The sequence below is a fragment of the Asparagus officinalis genome, chromosome 1 (assembly GCF_001876935.1).
Source record: "Asparagus officinalis chromosome 1, Aspof.V1, whole genome shotgun sequence".
NCBI lineage: Eukaryota > Viridiplantae > Streptophyta > Magnoliopsida > Asparagales > Asparagaceae > Asparagus > Asparagus officinalis.
The window spans coordinates 10,970,751-10,994,915 of NC_033794.1; the positions used below are offsets into that span (position 1 = coordinate 10,970,751).

The 24,165-nt window shown below is 39.9% G+C and overlaps 1 protein-coding gene across 1 annotated transcript; it reads right to left on the reverse strand.

The window, feature by feature from the left end:
- On the reverse strand, nt 11,907–20,651 carry LOC109830495. Its single transcript, XM_020397763.1, has 6 exons — nt 20,383–20,651; nt 12,950–13,043; nt 12,656–12,874; nt 12,443–12,547; nt 12,232–12,348; nt 11,907–11,972 (listed from the first exon to the last, which is right to left on the reverse strand). The coding sequence occupies exons 1-6, from the start codon at nt 20,649–20,651 to the stop codon at nt 11,907–11,909; spliced, it is 870 nt and encodes a 289-aa protein (XP_020253352.1).

Sequence of the window (24,165 nt, forward strand, 5' to 3'; positions counted from 1 at the left end):
CAAAATTATTTAAGACCGAGTAAATCTCTACCAAGTTTTGGGTGTTTTGTAGATAATCCATCTCAACCTAAAAAAAATTGATTTAACCCCAGTGAACTTTTCTCACTTAAACCTATCCTCTTTAAACTTAAACCTATCCAGTCTTATCTATTATGTGACAAGTACTTGACTTGGAAAGACCAAAATATCAATCAGTCATAAAAGAATTACCTTTAGCTTTTGCCAGATAAAAGAGGTGATATAGTGGGAAAAGAATTGTAAATTGGTTGTGATCCTTTTATTATTGGTTAGGGATTTCTTTTTAATTAAAATTACTTTCTTCAAGAGGGTATTTTATCCAAATCACATATCAAAGTTACTATGTTAAGCGGATTTGTTGATAGAGTTGTAAAGGATTAGGGGAGTTTTTTTTGAGATACGCTATAGTTGAGATGTGTTTTCTAAAGTTGCATCAAAATTGAGAGGGGTTATCTATAGCACCCCACATAGTGAAGGGGTTTTGTCAAATTGAATCAGTTGAGTGAGTTTTTTAAGATAATCCCCATAGTTGAGAGGGTTTTTAAAAAATTAATATTTCTTTTAAATATGGTTTATTTATAATTTGTTCCTCAAAATTTTAAAAATTTAATATTAGTCCCTAAAATTATGAGCAATTTCAAAAATTTGTGATAACCATTTGCTACGAGTCGTCGTGCGAGCACCTTTGATCACGGAATTATCAAAGGTAGGTTGAAAGAGGATGACAGAAATACAAGAATAATTCAGTATATGACGAAGGAAAATACCCTTTCTAGATTATGAGTATGAAAAGATTACAATCCCTCTCTCACAATCTCACTAGAATCGAGAACAAACTCTTAATTCTCTCTAAACTCTAATCTCTCTTGATTAGAATCTCTCTTTGATTACATCTGATTGATTAAAAACCCTAAACAATCCCTTATATAGGTGTAACAACGTGGATGGCAAAGTGGTAAATAACCAAGCCCAAACCCCACAGGAATTTGTGCAAACAGAAATCCAAACGAACCAGGAAACCATCGATGAGTCGACTCATATGCATATATGAGTTGACTCATGACACATGGGTCAACTCATGACAGGCATGAGTCGACTGGTCAGAAATTTTTAACAAAACGGTTGGGGTTCATGAGTCGACTCATGATAGTTATGAGTCGACTCAACCTGATGAGTCGACTCATGTACATGTATGAGTCGACTCATGGGCTAAAAACTAGATGTTTTGATTCTTTGATTCGCCGTCTCGTTCCACGCTTCAACCTGCATTCCACTGTGTTGTTTTACACCTCTATTCTCAAGTTACCATGAGAATCATCTATCATCAAGCTCTCATGAGGATCGCTAAATTCCGAAGAGAAGATACACCCGTATTATCATTGGATATTTAAAATCAAGGAACTAATATCTAAATAATATTTACATATTTTCTCTTATAGGCATTCTATTAAATATTAATCAATATATTGTTATATCGGCCAATATATCAGGTTAAAGACTTTATCTCAATAATATTTTATTTTTTTATTTGTTTAATTTTTTTGATATATCGACTTTATCGAAAATATGGCTGATATAACCCTTCGAAGATATCAAAAAATCATGTCATTTTTAATTTGATCGTGAGCTGGGGTTTGAATTGTGTTTGGGAAACAAAACCGGAACTCACAAAACCCACAAAGACCACAATTCTTCTCCCAAATCTCTCCACTCTAGGCTCTCGCAAATCTTACGTACATATCTTGACGCAAATTCTTATGCTTAAAATTTATTAATATGTTAGATTACATATTATAATATCATGTTATGTATGAGTATTATCTCATATGACACAGTATTACACACATATCCCTAATTTTTGCAATCTGATATCATGAATTTTATTTATTTTTAATATTTATTTGATGTCCAACACTTTATAGTAGTCCTTCAAAAGCATCTTCTAAAGTTTTCTAAGCAAAGTATATAATTTTAAGGAAATAATTTAAAATCTTGAGACTCATTCAAAATATGATGCTTTAATTTTTTTCGCATCTCTTGTACTACATAAATATAAGCTAAGCATTTGGCCTCATATTGTATGATGAATATTATTTATTAATGGGATCATATACTATTGTTTGTGGATAATAAAGGTTTCAAATCTTTCATGGGCTTAACTTAACTTAAATACCTTGTAGTTTACCAAAATTATACTTGTATACCTCTACTTGTATCTTGCTGCACTTTTTTTTAAATTTTAGATAACTTATCTTGATGTGCTTAAATATCCTAATATTTTCTAAATTTAATGTTTATACCTTCTATCTTGTTACCTAAACATAAGAATGCTCTTTGTAATTTTCCTATATGAGTTTCATGATATAGTTTTAGGACAATTCCATGTTTTCTACTATTTCCATAATTACTTTATAGACATGCAATTATCTATTAATATATTATTATACATTACTAATAATTAATATGATGTAAAGTTTTATAATAATGTTGAAAGTTCTAGGGAGCAAATTATGCAAACTTAAAATGACATATAATATAATTAATTTAGTTTAGTTAGTATTAGAATATAGGGAAAATCCTCTTTTAACCCAAAGTTTTACCCCCACTTATTTAAAAACCCATCCACTTTTCTAAACATTAATAAACCCATTGTACCCATATGACTTATTTTTAAACCCAATGTCTATTATACCTCTCCATCTTTATACTGTATTTTACCCAAATTTGAAAAACCCAATACTACCCTTTCTCTCTTCTTCTCCCTTTCTCTCTTCTTCTCCCTTTCTCTCTTCTTCTAATCACCGCTAACAGCAGAGCATCAATGCGATAATGGCAGGAGAAAACGGCGGGCTGCTCTCCCACTTCACCAACTCCCAATTTGGTACTCATCTTCAATTACTCTCTCCTTCTCTCTCTCCTCCATTAATTTCCCCTCTCTTCTTGAGCAATCTCTCTCCTCCATTAATATTTCTCCTCATAGATGGCACTAATCCTACATCAATAGCTTATTAACATTTTGAAAATTATAGGTTTTCCAATACTGTATGTTTTCCAATACTATATGTTAACTTTTGAAATTTTGGGTTTTTTTGGCAATAGCTTGTTAAAGATGTCTTGTTCTTATAAATTGATGGATTCTTATCAAGCTTATGCTTCATGAAATGGTATGTGCATAACAATTTTGCTCATATATATCTATGTTTTGGTGACTAGGTTGATGCACAGAAGGTGTTTGATGGAATGACAAAATGGATGTAGTTATTTGGACCACAACGATTAGCGGTTATGCCATATTGCTATTGGTTGAGGAGGCAATAGAGGTGTTAGATGAAAAGTCTAAGAGAAGTTTGGTTTTGTGGGCCGCCATGATCTTAGCCCATCGGTATGCCTTCATACGCCCTCCGGATGCACCTCACCATTTTCTATTGTCGTCAACACCTAACGTAACGCACAGCTACCCCTCAATCAGAAATCATTCGTCAATGCACACTAACTTTCTAATCAAATACATGAGAGAATCCCCCACTCTTGGCATTCGATCAGATCTTCGCATTGCTGTCATATTGCAACCCAAATGGCAAATCAACTACAGCCTGCAATATGATGAACCAAGTAGTATCCAATGTATCGTGTTGTATGAAATTTTCTATATTATGTATATAGATGATTTGTGTGTATATTGTATCAAATGCACTATCCAATGTATCATGTTGTATCAAATTTATCAGTGTAACTAGTAGAAATATATCTAGTAGAAATGTATACAACGTTTCGATAGTGGTGATTTTGGATTATTTCCATTCAATCTTCATGGATTATTTTCATTCAATGTTATGTGCTTGAGTTTAGTGGTTGATAGATATGAATATCTGTAATGAACTGATGCACTGATTAAACAGAAGAAATTTTGATGGTAGGTTGTGGTAACTACAGCCTATTGGGCAATATTATGTGTCGCGTGACCAATTATCCACCTCGACGAGGGGTACTCGCCCAATTTTTTAGCTTTTGATAAAGTATAGCACTTTATGGGAAAGTATAGCAGCTTATTGATAAAGTATAGCACCTTATGGCAATAGTATAACACCTTATCGATAAAATATAGCACCTTATGGTCGCTGGAAATTCAGCAACTTATTGTGATAAGTCAAATCAGTTTTTTTAGGGCAATGCAAACACTCGATGACCTACGTGATGTGTTTATTGACCAATCATCCACCGCGACGGGGGGTCCTCGCGCAATTTTGAAGCTTCTGGGCAAAGTATAGCACCTTATGGGAAAGCATAGCACCTTTTGGCCAAAGTATAGCACTATAATGTAAAGTATAGCACTTTATTGGCAAAGTATAGCACCTTATTGGCAAAGTATAGCACCTTATGCTTTCTGGAAATTCTGCACCTTAAGTGTCTAAAATCAAATCAGTTTTTTTCGCCGCGACGAAACCACTCGACGACCTAGGTGACGTGTTTATTGACCAATCATCCACCGCGACGGGGAGATCCTCGCGCAATTTTGAAGCTTCTGGGCAAAGTATAGCACCTTATGGGAAAGTATTGCACCTTTTGGCCAAAGTATAGCACTATATTGTAAAGTATAGCACTTTATTGGCAAAGTATAGCACCTTATTGGCAAAGTATAGCACCTTATGCTTTCTGGAAATTTTGCACCTTAAGTGTCTAAAATCAAATCAGTTTTTTTCACCGCGACGAAACCACTCGACGACCTACGTCACGTGTTATTGACCAATCATCCACCGTGACGGGGGGCCCTCGCGCAATTTTGAAGCTTCTGGGAAAAGTATAGCACCTTATGGGAAAGTATAGCACCTTTTGGCCAAAGTATAGCACTATATTGCAAAGTATAGTACTTTATTGGCAAAGTATAGCACCTTATTAGCAAAGTATAGCACCTTATTGGTAAAGTATATCACCTTATGCTTTCTGGAAATTCTGCACCTTAAGTGTCTAAAATCAAATCAGTTTTTTTCGCCGCGACGAAACCTCTCAACGACCTACGTGACGTGTTTATTGACCAATCATCCACCGCGACGGGGGTCCTCGCGCAATTTTGAAGTTTCTGGGCAAAGTATAGCACATTATGGGAAAGTATATCACCTTTTGGCCAAAGTATAGCACTATATGGCAAAGTATAGCACTTTATTGGCAAAGTATAGCACCATATTGGCAAAGTATAGCACATTATGCTTTCTGAAAATTCTGCACCTTAAGTGTGTAAAATCAAATCAGTTTTTTTCGCCGTGATGAAACCTCTCGACGACCTACGTGACGTGTTTATTAACCAATCATCCACAGCGACGGGGGGTCCTCGCGTAATTTTGAAGCTTCTGGGCAAAGTATACTTTGCACCTTATGGGAAAGTATAGCACCTTTTGGCCAAAGTATAGCACTATATTGTAAAGTATAGCACTTTATTGGCAAAGTATAGCACCTTATTGGCAAAGTATAGCACCTTATGCTTTCTGGAAATTCCGCACCTTAAGTGTCTAAAATCAAATTAGTTTTTTTTTCGCCGCGATGAAACCTCTCGACGACCTACGTGACGTGTTTATTGACCAATCATCCACCACGACGGGGGTCCTCGAGCAATTTTGAAGCTTCTGGGCAAAGTATAGCACCTTATGGGAAAGTATAGCACCTTTTGGCCAAAGTATAGCACTATATGGCAAAGTATAGCACTTTATTGGCAAAGTATAGCACCTTATTGGCAAAGTATAGCACCTTATGCTTTCTGCAAATTCTGCACCTTAAGTGTCTTAAATCAAATCAGTTTTTTTCGCCGCGATGAAACCACTCGACGACCTAGGTGATGTGTTTATTGACCAATCATCCACCGTGACGGGGGGTCCTCGCGCAATTTTGAAGCTTCTGGGCAAAGTATAGCACCTTATGGGAAAGTATAGCACCTTTTGGCCAAAGTATAGCACTATATGGCAAAGTATAGCACTTTTTTGGCAAAGTATAGCACCTTATTGGCAAAATATAGCACCTTATGCTTTCTAGAAATTCTGCACCTTAAGTGTCTAAAATCAAATCAGTTTTTTTCGCCGCGACGAAACCACTCGACGACCTAGATGACGTGTTTATTGACCAATCATCCACCGCGACGGGGGGTCCTCACGCAATTTTGAAGCTTCTGGGCAAAGTATAGCACCTTATGGGAAAGTATAGCACCTTTTTGCCAAAGTATAGCACTATATTGCAAAGTATAGCACTTTATTGCCAAAGTATAGCACCTTATTGACAAAGTATAGCACCTTATGCTTTCTGAAAATTCTGCACCTTAAGTGTCTAAAATCAAATCAGTTTTTTCGCCGCGACGAAACCTCTCGACGACCTGCGTGACGTGTTTATTGACCAATCATCCACCGCGACGGGGGTCGCCGCGACGAAACCTCTCGACGACCTGCGTGACGTGTTTATTGACCAATCATCCACCGCGACGGGGGTCCTTGCACAATTTTGAAGCTTCTGGGCAAAGTATAGCACCTTTTGGGAAAGTATAGCACCTTTTGGCCAAAGTATAGCACTATATGGCAAAGTATAGCACTTTATTGGCAAAGTATAGCACATTATTGGCAAAGTATAACACCTTATGCTTTCTAAAAATTCTGCACCTTAAGTGTGTAAAATCAAATCAGTTTTTTTCGCCGTGACAGTGGATGATTGGTCAATAAACACGTCACGTAGGTCGTCGAGAGGTTTCTTCACGGCGAAAAAAACTGATTTGATTTTAGACACTTAAGGTGCAGAATTTTCAGAAAGCATAAGGTGCTATACTTTGCCAATAAGGTGCTATACTTTGCCAATAAAGTGCTATACTTTGCCATATAGTGCTATACTTTGGCCAAAAGGTGTTATACTTTCCCATAAGGTGCTATACTTTGCCTAGAAGCTTCAAAATTGCGCGAGGACCCCCCGTCGCGGTGGATGATTGGTCAATAAACACGTCATCTAGGTCGTCGAGTGGTTTCGTCGCGGTGAAAAAAACTGATTTGATTTTAGACACTTAAGGTGCAGAATTTCTAGAAAGCATAAGGTGCTATACTTTGGCAATAAAGTGCTATACTTTGCCATATAGTGCTATACTTTGGCCAAAAGGTGCTATACTTTCCCATAAGGTGCTATACTTTGCCTAGAAGCTTCAAAATTGCTCGAGGACCCCCCGTCGCGGTGGATGATCTGTCAATAAACACGTCACGTAGGTCGTCGAGAGGTTTCGTCGCGGCGAAAAAAACTGATTTGATTTTAGACACTTAAGGTGCAGAATTTTCAGAAAGCATAAGGTGCTATACTTTGCCAATAAGGTGCTATACTTTGCCAATAAAGTGCTATACTTTACAATATAGTGCTATACTTTGGCCAAAAGATGCTATACTTTCCCATAATGTGCTATACTTTGCCCAGAAGCTTCAAAATTGCGCGAGGGCCCCCCGTCGCGGTGGATGATTGGTCAATAAACACGTCACCTAGGTCGTCGAGTGGTTTCGTCACGGCGAAAAAAACTGATTTGATTTTAGACACTTAAGGTGCAGAATTTCCAAAAAATATAAGGTGCTATACTTTGCCAATTAGGTGTTATACTTTGCCAATAAAGTGCTATACTTTGCCATATAGTGCTATACTTTTGCCAAAAGGTGCTATACTTTCCCATAAGGTGCTATACTTTGCCCAGAAGCTTCAAAATTGCTCGAAGACCCCCCGTCGCGGTGGATGATTGGTCAATAAACACGTCATGTAGGTCGTCGATAGGTTTCGTCGTGGCGAAAAAAACTGATTTGATTTTAGACACTTAAGGTGCAGAATTTCCAGAAAGCATAAGGTGCTATATTTTGCCAATAAGTTGCTATACTTTGCCAATAAAGTGCTATACTTTACAATATAGTGCTATACTTTGGCCAAAAGGTGCTATACTTTCCCATAAGGTGCTATACTTTGCCCAGAAGCTTTAAAATTACGCGAGGACCCCCCGTCACGGTGGATGATTGGTCAATAAACACGTCACGTAGGTCGTCGAGTGTTTGCATTGCCCTAAAAAAACTGATTTGGCTTATCACAATAAGTTGCTGAATTTCCAGCGACCATAAGGTGCTATATTTTATCGATAAGGTGCTATACTATTGCCATAAGGTGCTATACTTTGCCATAAGGTGCTATACTTCATCAATAAGCTGCTATACTTTTCCATAAAGTGCTATACTTTATCAAAAGCTAAAAAATTAGGCGAGTACCCCTCGTCGAGGTGGATAATTGGTCATGCGACACGTAATATTGCCCAATAGGCTGTACTTACCACAACCTACCATCAAAATTTTTTCAGTTCAATCAGTGCATCAGTTCATTACAGATATTCATATCTATCAACCACTAAACTCAAGCACATAACATTGAATGAAAATAATCCATGAAGATTGAATGGAAATAATCCAAAATCACCACTATCAAAACGTTGTATACATTTCTACTAGATACATTTCTACTAGTTACACTGATAAATTTGATACAACATGATACATTGGATAGTGCATTTGATACAATATACACACAAATCATCTATATATACATAATATAGAAAATTTCATACAACACGATACATTGGATACTACTTGGTACATCATATTGCAGGCTGTAGTTGATTTGCCGTTTGGGTTGCAATGTTACAGCAATGCGAAGATCTGATCGAATGCCAATAGTGGGGGATTCTCTCATGTATTTGATTCGAAAGTTAGTGTGCGTTGACGAATGGTTTCTGATTGAGGGGTAGCTGTGCATTACGTTAGGTGTTGACGACAATAGAAAATGGTGAGGTGCATCCGGAGGGCGTAGGAAGGCATACCGATGGGCTAAGATCATGGCGGCCCACAAAACCAAACTTCTCTTAGACTTTTCATCAAGCACCTCTATTGCCTCCTCAACCAATAGCAATATGGCATAACCGCTAATCGTTGTGGTCCAAATAACTACATCCATTTTGTCATTCCATGAAACACCTTTTGTGCATCAACCTAGTCACCAAAACATAGATATATATGAGCAAAATTGTAATGCACATACCATTTCATGAAGCATAAGCTTGATAAGAATCCATCAATTTATAAGAACAAGACATCTTTAACAAGCTATTGCCAAAAAAACCCAAAATTTTAAAAGTTAACATATAGTATTGGAAAACATACAGTATTGGAAAACCTAATAATTTCAAAATGTTAACAAGCTATTGATGTAGGATTAGTGTCATCTATGAGGAGAAATATTAATGGAGGAGAGAGATTGCTCAAGAAGAGAGGGGAATTAATGGAGGAGAGAGAGAAGGAGAGAGTAATTGAAGATGAGTACCAAATTGGGAGTTGATGAAGTGGGAGAGAAGCCCGCCGTTTTCTCCTGCCATTATCTCATTGATGCTCTGCTGTTAGCGGTGATCAGAAGAAGAGAGAAAGGGTAGTATTGGGTATTTCAAATTTGGGTAAAATACAGTATAAAGATGGAGAGGTATAATAGACATTGGGTTTAAAAATAGGTCATATGGGTACAATGGGTTTATTAATGTTTAGAAAAGTGGATGGGTTTTTAAATAAGTGGGGGTAAAACTTTGGGTTAAAAGATGATTTATATTAAAAAAAATAAGGGTAATATAGTCATTGGAAAGTTTTTCCTTAACTCTCTCTTTTAAAAGGAGTATGATATGATATGATATGATATGATTTATTAATAATATAATTAGAGTTTATAGGCTGATATAATCTGAATTAAATTAGTTGTATAATTTAATTGCTTTAACAAGAGCTTAAGTTCAGTTTTGATTAGAGAGTCAGCGAGCTTCATAACAGATTAATATTGTGTGGCCGTAACAAGTGTGTATCTATATTCCATACACCATAGGATTAGTACTTACACTTAAATCCAAATTCAATACTTATGATTGCTTTTGACCACTAGTTTATCCCTTTGTGATATATATATATATATATAAAATTTATTAGAAGATGATCTGCTCTAGTTTAGTATTAGTTCATTTAGCAAGTGTATGATCATGAGATGTTTAATATTAATAATTATCTGAATTTATTCTTTAGGAGTTTTAAAAGCACCAGAGGTTCATAGTGAATGGACATTGGATATTGATAAGTATTGTTGATTTGAGGGACTAATTTTAAAATATGAAAGACTAAAAGGACTAATACTAAAAAAATCCATATTTATTTGATATTTGACTTTAGATTGGTGTTGTAGCCACGTGAAAGGGATATTATGGGGGTTTCAGATAAATTTGGTCATTGGTATAGATTCATGAGTGGTTAGAGAGCTAGTTTAGAAATGACAGCTCCTCTAATTATTGTGTCGATCACTCGAATCGTATGGAAGTAGTGTAAGAACCCTAGAAATGTTTTGGTTGGGGGGTTGAACAGGGTTATTAAGGAAATATGGAGACTTTATTGGAGTTTAGTGAACACTAGTGAAAAACCAGGAATCGTTGACGGGCATTCCCGTCAAGAATGCCTAAATCCTCGTCGGCAATAAATATCCTTGACGGCTTCCCGTCAAGGATACACCGTCAGTAATAGTCCTGTCAGGGAAGAATTATCCCTGACGGGATGCCGTCAGTAATGTATATTACTGACGGTAATAACGTTGACGGCAAATGCCGTCAGCGATAATGAAACATCGCTGACGGCTATCCCGTCAGCGATGTTATGTATATCGCTGACAGAGCTCCCGTCAGTGATGTTTGTTGCTGACGACAATTCATCAGCGCTGAACCCACAACCGCTAACGGGAATCTCATCAGCGATACATATCGCTGACGGGATTATCGTCACGGGAATCCCGTCAGCGATAACCTTTCGCTGACGGGATTCCCGTCGGTGATGTTATATACATCGCTGATGGTAATCCCGTCAGCGATACTTATCGCTGACGGGATTTCCGTCAGTGATAGGTATTAGCAGCTAAATTTTTTTTACTGATTATAATTAGTTCCATATACATATCAATTCCCTATACATATAAATCTTCAAACAACGACATTTCTTGCACATTCAAACATCTCAAAATATATACAATCCAAATTTCACAAACATCTCTCATCCAATCAATTTTCACAAACATTCGAAATATGTACATTCAATTTTCACGATAAGTTCTAAAGCCACAAAAAAATCCACAATAAACCATACACGCATATCATAAGTTCTAAATCCACAAAAATTTCCACAACAAACCATACATGCATGTCATAATCTCCAATATAAAGATGTCCAATATACAAACACGAGTTTAGGATATAACTCACTAAGATAGGTCATCCGCCCTATCCATGTTATCGTCCGCGTTGCCACTGGCGGCTCCATCCCTATGACTCGTGCTCCCAATAGCATCATCTCCACTCTAACAACAAAATAATTTAAATTTAGAATTATATAATATTGTGTGTAATCATGTTTTACATATATAATAAGTATACATGTCTGCTACTCTCTCCACTACCAGTAAATGCCTTTTGAGTAGCCAAAAAGTTCATAATCTGGCTTTGCACCCGAGTAGGAACCCGCCTTTTACAAGATTTCATTATTTACCTGGAAACCCGCAAAAGTAGCTGTAGGGTGGATCACTCGCATAAGCTCCTCTTGAATATCCTCCCACATCTCCTCGGGAATCTGACCATCTAACATATTCATCACAGAGGAAACAAGCTGCATCGCCTACTGAGTGCAATCCTCCTGCGGCATGTAAGAGGGCGCCGAGAGCATAGTTGATGGCGTTAAAATCGGCGGAGGCTAGAATGGTGTAGACACCCTCTGAGCTCCAACTCACATCCACCTGGTCCTCCCCTTTTTGAAAAGTTCACAAACTAAATGGCTCATATTATAATTCTACTCTCTAGTCAGGGGCTCCTGGCTCTGTGCAACAACCTCAGCATATGTATTTTCCAGAGCTTCCTAAAAGACAAAAAAATAAATTTAAGAATTGACCTTTCAAAAATAAAAGATATATTTACCTGAACAAGTATAATAAAAGATGAAGTAGTTCCATAATTGAGGGGGCTAAGTGCTAATAAATGGTATGTATGCATGCATCTTCCTTAACACATTCACACATATAATTCATGTATGATAATTAAGATGACCAAAAGAAGAGTGCAAACAATAAATTTCCAACAAAAGAACAGGCTAATAAGAGCTAAGATAATTAGTTAACCTGCATTTTCTTTGCCAATTCTAGCTTTTGTTTCTTATTCTCATTGTCATCGTACCCCTTCCTAAAGTGAACCATCGTCCTCCCGTGCAGTTCTGGTAGCGGGATAAAGGGAGCATTCTGAGAGAGATTTAAAAATATATTTATTAGTTTTATTTATCAAATATTCTAGGAAGCGGAGAGAATATATATAGAAGATTAAAAGACTTTATACCATTATCCTACAAAATTGATCCTCAATCTGGGCAAATGAAGTAGTCCCCGTATGATGATCATAATCTTTCTTCCATCGATTTAGTTTATTTCTCTGACATTTTTTCTTCAACATGAACAAAGAGAATTTTAGTACATGGTATAATATACAATGGAATATATCACTAGTTTCAGATAAATAACTTGATGATAATTAACTACTATACATATTTACCTGATGCTCCTCTTGGCCCCACAATACTATAAGTATAGCTAAGTGCTCAGGCTCAACCCTCTTATTTCGTTTGTATATCCTCTCCCAGTTGTGAGTGAAACAATCAAAGCATTTCTTCTTTATCTCATGTCTCCACTCCCGAAGAGAATGCTTGAACTTTCCTATGTATCCAAATAAAAATTCCCACCCTACGGGATTGTCTTCAATGTTGAAATTTCTCTAAAAAATTAACATATAGTTAAGCATGGACAATTGACAGAATTGAAAATAATTGTGCTAAATAGAAGAATTTACCCAACAATCTCGATATATACTCTCCAGGACATGAAATGGTTGCTCCTCAGCCTCGTAATAAGGATTCACATTATCACTCCTCCGTATCAAGTATCTAAGGTATGAGCTAAAGTTATTAGCCCATTGTCCGGTTGGAATCCTATTATGTCCCCATCTCACAATTGCTCGAAAACCATCCGTTGGTAACTTTTTTTAAAGTCACTTCCTTAGCGTCCTTTTTTCTGGTAAAGTTGTTTTTCTACAACAAAGAAAAAATAATAAATATATCAACACTTTTATTTAATCAATCTTAAGCTCTTAGAATTTAATTTATTATTATGAAATACTCAAAAATTTTGATCAAACTCACCAAATCTTTGTCTGATTTTATTTTTTTGCATCAGATAATATCTCATCAATCTGTGGGCCTTATTCATCCAATCGTTTTTTCGCAAGCATGTATTTTTCTGTCTGCTTGAGTCTGTACCCCTCTGCACATGCTGGTAAAGGCCGGCGCTCAATCCCGGGAATATATGCTCGAAGTAACACTGGAGGATCTGCATATAATGGTACGGGATTAAGCATAATTAGGTAATGTGAATTTTTATTAGTAACGCATCAAAGAAATTCAAATTATAATAATTTCGGAGGGAAAATTGTCAAAACATAAATTATGTGGGAGTAAAATCTAACGCTTATATTTTCAATAAGATAATTTCTTAGGAACCATCCATATATGGTTCATCCTTAGGAACCATATCACAGTTTAGATATGATGAAATAGGATGAATTGAAGACGTGTTTTCTAAAATATGGTATCTTGAATATATCAACAATTTATTTATTTTTCAATTGCATGTGTATAGAAACATATGTTTAAGCATATAGCAACATTCTATGTATAGATACAAAATATATCAATATACAAACTTTCACTTGACCCTCTACATGTAATTGGCAAATAACCGACATTAACCAATGAAATTCAAAGAGATAATTTACCTCTCCTCTTTACCCTTATTTATAATAGAGTACTAATCTAAATGTTAAGTACATAAGGATACTTCTATGACACAAGAAACTAATTAATAAATAATTTTCTAAATATAACAACTTTCTATATAAACTAAATCCTCGTATAACACTTCCCCTCAAACCATGTTCGGATTAGAAATTTGTTTTATCATGTGACTAATTTAACTCACTATAGTACTCCTGAGATATAATAGTATTGGGGACTATAGTAAGTTAAATTTTGAATAATTCATTGGGTCCGATTTGTTATTAACATCTCTTATACATGTGTAATGTTTGGGGACTTGCCATTATAAGGTGATATAATATTAGAATATAATGGTATAGTATTAGAATATTGTTTTCGTCGAAAGTTGCCTTCATCATTGATTTTATTAAAACTTCAAACGTTACAAATGAATTCAAACAACAAAGAAATAAAAATTACAACTTTCTTGAAAATAAACACAAGATCTGTTCGTCGTCTCTTGCTTGCGTGGGTCTTTAGCCTGTGACGGGGATGTTGATATCCGTGGACTACCTGGCAATCAGATCTGATCCAGAGCTTCGTCGATCCGCGAGGAGATCTAGAAACTTGAAGCGCCTATCTCAATAAAAGCGAGATATTTGCTCTTCTTAGTATTACCACAACGGGATAATACTAAGGATCGGGTACGGGTGATGTAGATCTGACGAAGAACTCTCTTGCGTTGAAGTGTTCGATCACTCTTCACTCCGGCAGGGCTTCGCCAACTCTCCAAAAATCCAGATCTGAAAAAATGAGGCCTAAGGCTTGTATTTATAGGCTTGAGGGGATAACGGAGCGGTTAAAAATACTTAAAAGCCCAAATCTGTCTTGGAGACACCCCAGGGTGTCTCCACTTGTTCGGAGACACCCTAGGGTGTCTCCCATTGATCCGAGACACCCTAGGGTGTCTCGGTTTGGGCCGAGACACCCGAGGGGGGGGTGTCTCGTTGGTCGGAGACACTCCTTTTGGTGTTTTTGACGGTTTCCGCCGTAATTCCTTCGTCCGAACTCAGATTTGAGTGATTCGAAGTGCGTTGGAAAGCCGACGAGGTGTTCTATAAGCTCCGATGGTTGGATCATCTGTAGAATGAATGAGGCACGAAGGGTATTATCCCTTTTGTAAACATCGCGGGGCTCCCGATTAGCCCGTACCTTCGTTAGTTCACGTAGTTCGTCGATTTACTTCAAGCGTTCATCGACATCAATCGAACTCCTGTGAATCGGATAGTGACGTTCATCGTCATTCCTTAACACTGAGCTGTTCGTGGAGACCTATCTCCAAAGCGTTCCAGACTCGTTTCTTTTATAGAAGAGGCTGGAATACTTTGGATGTGATTGGTCTAGCCTTCAGTCGGCGTAAAGAACCTGTAGTTAGCTTCAACTCTTGACTCCTTCGATTTTCGGTCTATTCAATGCTTTGACGAATAGCTGAAGTTCTTCCGGCGCTGCGTTTATCGCCTGACCGTCGTCGGAGTCTTGAGTCTATCACCAGTGAGTTGAGTTTGACTCGTGTCATTGACTTTGAACTGACTATCTCTGTCACATTGCGTTGACTTAGGGTTTTCGATCACCGTATGTTGACTTTTGGTCGTAACGCGTTGACTGGCGTTGACCTAGGGTTACGCGTTGACCGGCGTTGACCCTAGGGTTTCGAACGTCGAACGTTGACTTTTTAGTCGCAACGCGTTGACTGACGTTGACCTAGGGTTACACGTTGACCGGCGTTGACCCTAGGGTTTCGAACGTCGTACGTTGACACAGTTTATACTCGTACGTTTACTGGAGTATACACAGTTTAAGCTCTTAAGGTATTGGAGCACGGCGGTCCCAAGTGTCGGGGTTGTAGGACCAACTGTTAAAGCTGATTCATCTACATTTGTGGATCTTATTTTAATATTATTGGATAATTGAGTCACGAGACCAACTAACAGAGCTGATGCATCAATAACTCGCACTTATAGAATTTTTGGCAAATTCCCAGCCATCAACGGGTTTGATGAGCCTTTACCGACTACCGTTTGAGTCGGGCTAGCATGCGGATTGTCTAAATCCGTTCCGCATGTAATGTTGTGCTAAGAGAGTGAATTCTCTTAGACTTGGCGCTACGACTTCGAATACGTAGACTTCGCCATTTATTATGGGAATAGGCTACCCGGCGACACGTGTTAGGTGTTGACTTTAGGATTTTTGGCCAACCCCCAGCCTTCAACGGGTTTGATAAGCCTTTACCGACTACCGTTTGAGTCGGGCTAGCATGCAAAATTGTCGGAATCCGTTCCGCATGTAACGTTGTGCTAAGGGAATGAACTCCCTTAGACTTCGTGCTATGATGTCGAATACATAGACTTCACCATTGTTACGGGAATAGGCTACCCGGCGACACGTGTTAAGTGTTGACTTTAGGATTTTTGGCTAACCCCCAGCCTTCAACGGGTTTGATTAGCCTTTACCGACTACCGTTTGAGTCGGGCTAGCATGCGGATTATCGGAATCCGTTCCGCATGTAACGTTGTGCTAAGGGAATGAACTCCCTTAGACTTCGTGCTATGATGTCGAATACATAGACTTCGCCATTGTTACGGGAATAGGCTACCCGGCAACACGTGTTAGGTGTTGACTTTATCCCTACTTAGGCTTCGGGATAAAATACCCCAGAATCGGACTCTGGTGTCTTTTTGTTCGGAAAAAGACTAAACCGGCGACGCGTGTTAGGCGTCGGCATATCCTTTCTTAGGATTCAGGATGAAATTCCTCGTGTGTGTAAGGCATGGATTTTGGTGTTATTAATAATAACCTGCCACAATGTTGAATATGTGGGCGGGTGTTCTTTTTAACGGTTAAGAACTAACCAGCTACGCGGGTTAGGCGCAGGTCTTTTTCAATCGGTAAAAGACTAAACCGGCGACCCGTGTTAGGCGTCGGCATATCCTTTCTTAGGATTCAGGATGACATTCCCCATGCGTGTAAGGCATGGATTTTGGTGTTATTAATAACAACCTGCCACAATGTTGAATATGTGGGCGGGTGTTCTTTTTAACGGTTAAGAACTAAACCGCAGCGCGGGTTAGGCGCAGACTTATCCCTGCTTAGGTTTCAGGATAGGATACCCCAGAATCGAACTCCGGTGTCTTTTTCTACAGAGAAAGACTAAACCGGCAGCACGTGCTAGGCGCAGACTTATCCCTGCTTAGGATTCGGGATAAACTTCCTAGGATGAATCCTAAATCGACAAATTTTGGAAAGAGCGGTGCGGGAAAGGAAGAATTTCATATTCTATTTCCCGGTCTTCTTTTAGGGTGAAGGCGAACCCGAAAACAAGGAAGGAAGAATTTTATATTCTATTCCCTGATCCTGGAAAGGAAGAATTTTATATTCTATTTCCAGCGAAGAAGAAACTAGAAGTGGGGTGTCCACTCCGAGAATCTGGAAAATTTAGATAAACTTGCCTTTTATAGGATGAGTTATCTAAACTGAAAATGGGTTCTTCGTTTATCGAAGTGGAATTTTCAACTCCGGTTATAACCATGAACAAGGTTTAACCAAAGAGAAAAAGGGAAGGAGTTCTTTCGTTTATCGAAAAGGGACTCCGAACTGAAAGTGGACCTCTTGCTCATGGAGAGAATCAAGAGGGCCAGAAAAAACATTTTTGGTGGACCCACTGTCAATTGAAATTGATCAGTGAGGGATTTTGGTGGTGACAATGATTTTGGGTTATCCTCTAGAATATTAAGTGTAATATTCTTCAAGGAACTTCCCGGTAAACGAGTTATCCTGAATGTACTAGGGATAGTACTTTTTCAGGAACTTCCCATTTATTGGCATTAATTGCCTGGCGCCCTCTTGAGTAATCAGGCGATATGCGCCGTTTGAATAGACTGTGTCTATTACAAACGGTCCTTCCCATTTGGGTTCGAATTTACCTTTCTTCTTGGAGGTGAGAATTATTGGTCGGCGAGCAGCGAGGACCAGATCTCCTTCCTTGAAGCTTCTCTGTCGGACTCTTTTGTTAAAAGCCCTTGACATCCTGGCTTGGTAAAACTCGATGTGTTGTTGAGCCTCCAAACGCTTTTCATCCAGCCTCTCGAGCTCTTCGAGACGCTTCTGATGTTGTTCCTCCGTCGTCATCTCCGTTGCGAGGGCGATCCGATGGTCCTAACTGTAGGAAGGTTTGACCGAACGGACAGGGAGTGGAATACAAGTAGCAGTAGAAATACTGGTTTGTGCTGGCCACTCGATGAAGGGTTTTGACGTTAAGTAATCAGGACTTAACACGTCAAGCTTTGGAAATTGCCATGAATTGGCGGACAGAAAATTTAGTGGACCCACCGTCAATTGACTTGATCAGTGGGGGATTTTTGTGAGGAAAGATTAATCTGTCAAAAGGATCGAATCTCGTCTCAACAAGATAACTCATGAGAATTAGTGAATTTGATAACAATAATGGAAAACATTCCAACCTTTAGAGTTTAAATGTGGATGTTTTACTTATCACTTTTATAGTGATTGGGTTATCCCTAAGAATATCACCCGTGATATTCTTTCGGGAACTTCCCGATACATGAATAATCCACCCCCAGCTTCCCTTGTGGAACTGGGTCCAACATTGTACTCAGTTATATGATCGGGTTATCCTTAAGAATATTACATATAAAAATTCTCCAAGAACTTCCCGTGAAAGAAATGAAACAGTTTAGACTCATATATATGTTGGAGTATCAGGGAGCAGTTTAACCTCTTATACCGGTCGAAGGATTGAGAAGCAGTTTATACTCTTATACTTATCGGAGTGTTAAGAAGCAGTTTATACTCTTATACTTGTCGGAGTCTTAAGAAGCAGTTTATACTCTTATACTTGTCGGAGTCTTAAGAAGCAGTTTATGGAAACAGTTTAGACTCATATACCTATTGGAGTATGCAGGGAACAGTTTAACCTCTTGCACCTGTTGGAGGATTGAGAAACAGTTTATACTCGTATACTCTTTGGAGTGTTGTTTTGACTTAATTGAGCGATATAACGTCGGCTTCAATCAGGATTTGGATGCTGTTCTTTAAAGTAAAGCACGCCTTGGTGGGATGAAGGATCCTCCTGTAATATGCGCAGTACTTCGGATCCGCAGTATTGTCAGCTTCCTCCTGATTGACGATAGGTGGTACCTTGATCTTGTTGTTTTCAAGGAGGGATTCGAAGATGGCTGGAACGTCTTCGTCCTTGAAGGAATACTCTTTTTGGAGTTTGGGTTCCGAAGTCTTTTGCTACCTTCGGGATTGTTCTTCCTTTTGAGGAATCGTTCGGCTCGTTCTCCTCGCACCTTTAAGTCCTTCCAGGTCTTTGGCGGTGCCATTCCCATAGCTTCCAGGATGTCCAATGAAAGATTATTATGACAGGTCTCGAGGATGAAATCTTCGCTGACCGGATCCCTGTAATTCATTACTTTATTTCGGAATCTCTTCACGAAGTTTTTGACTGTCTCACCATTCTTCTGCTTCTCATCAAATAGAGTGTCGATTGAGATCTCGGTGTAGTCGTCGAAGAAGTTCGTTAGAAACATATCCTCCATGTCGTCCCAACTGCTGATACTCCCCGGCTTGAGGCGACGATACCAATCGAAGGCCGCTCCACGAAGAGTGCCAACGAATAACCGCACCATTAAGGGTTCATTCCCGGAGATTATTCCTAAGTGTGACTTAAAATATATTAAGTGTTGGGTAGGGGAGCCTTTTCCATCAAACGGCGTAAAGTTGATTAAATTGAACTTTGCCGGATATGGAATTGATTCCCACTCCCTTGGGTATGGACATGGTATGCCGGACCTCTTTACTTCTTGAGCATTCATCAACGCGTTGATTTTTCTCTCCAAGTCCTTTATTTTCTTGTCTTCACTCGTATCTGTCTTCGAGTGGCTCCTGGGAGAGGTAACGTGGTCCTCTTTCGCATTATCATCCAAGGGACCGCCTCCGTTATTGTTGTTGACAAGAGGTAACGTGGTCCTCTTTCGCATTATCATCCAAGGGACCGCCTCCGTTATTGTTGTTGACAGGAGGGATAATAGTTATGTTGACATTATCTTCTTCCCGTTCATTCTCCTCTTGATTCGGATTATTACGACGACTGGGTTCTCCTTGGTGAGTTGTCAGTGACGCGATTTTCTGGTCATACATCTCTCTCATCTGCTGCATAGCCATCTCCATCTCGAACTTGAATGCCTCTTTCTGCTTAGTCAATGCATCTTCAAGCATCTTGGTTACTTGTTCGGCGCTGATCATAAGTGACTCGTAGGGTTGTCCTGCACTAGATGCCGTGTCATCGGATGCTATAGCCGAGTAGGAGTCTGAACCAGCATCTGACGCCTCCTCTTCCATAGGAAGTCCCTTTTGCATCCTTTGGTAATTCTTTCGCCTATTGATCCCTGACCGCAATCGAGTCATGTGTTGGGATGTTTCGGCAAGTTGATCTGAGCTAGAGTGTCGTGTCGATTTCCCTCTGCCAGTCATATTAGCAGACACCTCTAGGAACTCGTCCTCTTGGCGGACAGGCTTCTTCCTACGGAAACGCCTTGGCTTGTTTTCGGGTGTTCTAGTAGAAATCCTCTCGAACACAGAAACTCTCCTTGGGGCTTTAGTACAGCAGCATTCCGACAGCACCGCCTTGATTATGTTGGCACACGGACAATGAGAATCCATGTCTCTGGTGTCTCTCTTCTGAGAGTTATTCATACCCCCAGCTCTATAGTACAACTCGTCAGTTTGATAACTGGAGCAACTCATAGAGTATTGGCATGACTTCCCAGGTATAACACCATCATCATCAGACGAAGGTGCTTCCCTCTGGGGATACGACGCTTTATTAGCGTTTTCAAAAGTCGCTCGTTCAAGTCTACGCTTTTGCGAGCGTGAAAATTTAACGGGCTCTTGAATTTCAACCCGCAATCCAATGCGGTCGGTAACAGGGGCTTTCCCTTTGTTATCTTTCTTGGGGGGATTAGCACGACCCCCAGTCTGGTTCGTTGTTTGGGGACCTTTCAACGGTCCCAATCGCTCCTTGATAGGTGCTTTGCCTCGATCTTCTGGTAAAGGACCGAGGCGACCTTTCAAAAGAACCCTGGATCTTGAAGAATCCACGTTCTTACCTGGCTCCGCCGGAGGTACGGGAGCAGGGGAAACGGGATCTGGATTTGAGGAAGGCTGGACGATACCTCCGTCCCCTTTTGTCTTAGGTGCCGGCTTTGCCTTTGGCACCCACACTTGCTTGTGTTTTGACGGCTTCTTGACCGTCTCTTCTTTCTGCATCTCTTCCGCTTTCTGCAGAAGGACTCGGGCATGCGCAAGCAATGCGCGGCGTTTCTTGATTCGCTCTTCGAGGGTTGAGCGAGTCCTCTTGACACGAACCCATTCCTTCGTCTCTGTCTTGGAGGAGGAGTTGGTTGTTCGCCGTTGTTGCTCCTGGCGCTGTCTGGACTTTAGATCCTCATTGTAGTGGATCCTATCCATCGATTCTGCGGCCTTGGCCAGTTGTCGCGCAAGGCATTGACGCCGTCTTTGGCGCGTCCTCTTTGACAAGGTTGGAACACCTTCAGCAGTTGACTTCGCGGCGGAAGGGAGATCTGGATCTGCAGCTTCGACCTTCTTAGACGCCATCCATGGGTGTAGCGGCGGCGAGGGAATCTTGGATCTTCGATCCTGAGGGCCCGCGAGCACTCTTTGAAGATGAAGTCTTCATGTGCCTGTTTGGAGAGGCGGATCTGGAGGAGGAGGAAGAGAGGTACTTTTCAAACTTCTGTTGATCAAACTCGTATTCGATCTCTTCGTTCACCCGGATCTTGATTGTAGGTTGCATCACGATGGCCTCGGCAGCGAGGCCGTTGGCTCCCACTGTGGTCGCCAGTTTGCTTGTTGGTATTCCAAGATTATGCATCAGTCGGAATGGCATGATACTGACAGCGGAACCCGGATCGACTTGGATCCGGTTAACAACGCTGGAGCCAATGTGGCCGGTGAAGTATAGAGGCCGATCGTGCTTTGAATTCTTCGTCTGCATGTCTTCTTTGGTGGAGGAGATGCAGGGAAAATGATGTGCCGCGAGATTACAATGTTGAACTGATGGTTCCGGTTCTCCAGAAGACGGCTTGATTCGAGTCAAGAAAGCTTCGGAGTCGCTCAAGGCTTCCTGCAATGCTTTCCTCGTGTCTTTTGAAAGACGCAACAATTCGTACAGGGTTATCCTAGCTGGTATATTAGCCAACTGCGCCATGATGTCAAACTTCTTGGAAGATGAAGTCTTCATGTGCCTGTTTGGAGAGGCGGATCTGGAGGAGGAGGAAGAGAGGTACTCTTCAAACTTCTGTTGATCAAACTAAGAATAAAAAGATTACAACTTTCTTGAAAATAAACACAAGATCCGTTCGTCGTCTCTTGCTTGCGTGGGTCTTTAGCCTGTGACGGGGATGTTGATATCCGTGGACTACCTGGCAATCAGATCTGATCCAGAGCTTCGTCGATCCGTGAGGAGATCTAGAAACTTGAAGTGCCTATCTCGATAAAAGCGAGATATTTGCTCTTCTTAGTATTACCACAACGGGATAATACTAAGGATCGGGTACAGGTGATGTAGATCTGACGAAGAACTCTCTTGCGTTGAAGTGTTCGATCACTCTTCACTCCTGCAGGGCTTCGCCAACTCTCCAAAAATCCAGATCTGAAAAAATGAGGCCTAAGGCTTGTATTTATAGGCTTGAGGGGATAACGGAGCGGTTAAAAATGCTTAAAAGCCCAAATCTGTCTTGGAGACACCCCAGGGTGTCTCCACTTGTTCGGAGACACCCTAGGGTGTCTCCCATTGATCCGAGACACCCTAGGGTGTCTCGGTTTGGGCCGAGACACCCTAGGGTGTCTCGGCCTTGGCCGAGACACCGAAGGGTGTCTCGTTGGTCTGAGACACTCCTTTTGGTGTTTTTGACGGTTTCCGTCGTAATTCCTTCGTCCGAACTCGGATTTGAGTGATTCGAAGTGCGTTGGAAAGCCGACGAGGTGTTCTATAAGCTCCGATGGTTGGATCATCTGTAGAATGAATGAGGCACAAAGGGCATTGTTCCTTTTATAAACATCGCGGGGCTCCCGATTAGCCTGTACCTTCGTTAGTTCACGTAGTTCGTCGATTTACTTCAAGCGTTCATCGACATCAATTGAACTCCTGTGAACCGGATAGTGACGTTCATCGTCATTCCTTAACACTGAGCTATTCGTGGAGACCTATAGGTAATTTTCGATGCCTACAAATATGACAACAAATATTCATAATGCCCTTATGTCTACCCATCATGATTTTAGCCAGGTTTATGATAGTGTTTCAAAGCATTTTGTGTATCCCCCAGTGCATAACAACTTGACTAAACAATATCATAATCCAATATACATTGAATCAACAAACTAAAAATAGAATAATACATCAGTAATTAGGAAGCAATAAACAAATGAAACTGCATTCTTTGAAAGACAACTTAATTTTGATAGTTCGCTTAAGATGCAATGAGAAATCTACAGAAAAACCATGGATCAAAGTAGTAAACCTTTGTAACACATTCATGCGCACATACTGCTAATATCAAGTTTTGCTTGTAATTTATACCAACAACACTTATACGGTTATACCCTCCCAAATAGTTCTATATTTTGCTGCTAACTATATGCACTGTGATTTTTCCTCAATTAAGAGATTGCTAAAATTAACTTAAATTCAGAATAAAGAATGAGATCAAAAGACCAAGATTTCGCCAGCACATGCATGAACTTTTACAAGAATTTAGAAACACAATCAAGTGTAAAAATAGCCAATCTTTATAGAATAAACAAACAAACCTAGAATCTAACAGATCAAACTATGCCCCGATTAAATACCAAAGAGAGGGAGACTCTGGATATTACGCCCTAATTTCTCAAAATCAAAGAACAAGAAAACAAGATCTTATAGAGATCGAGATCTTATACCTGAAAGAGGGCACGACCCTTTGGCTGTGAGGGTCGGCGAGGGACGAGAGCATGACAAGGGTCGGCGAGGACGAGGGCACGGTGAGGGTCGGCGAGGGACAAGGGCACGGTGAGGTTCCGTCAAGCGGGTGGGGGAACGAGGGCTTTCTCGAGGTGATTCGGTCGAGGGGGCGACGGGGTGGGTCGGCGAGAGAGAGAGAGGAGATGAGGGGAA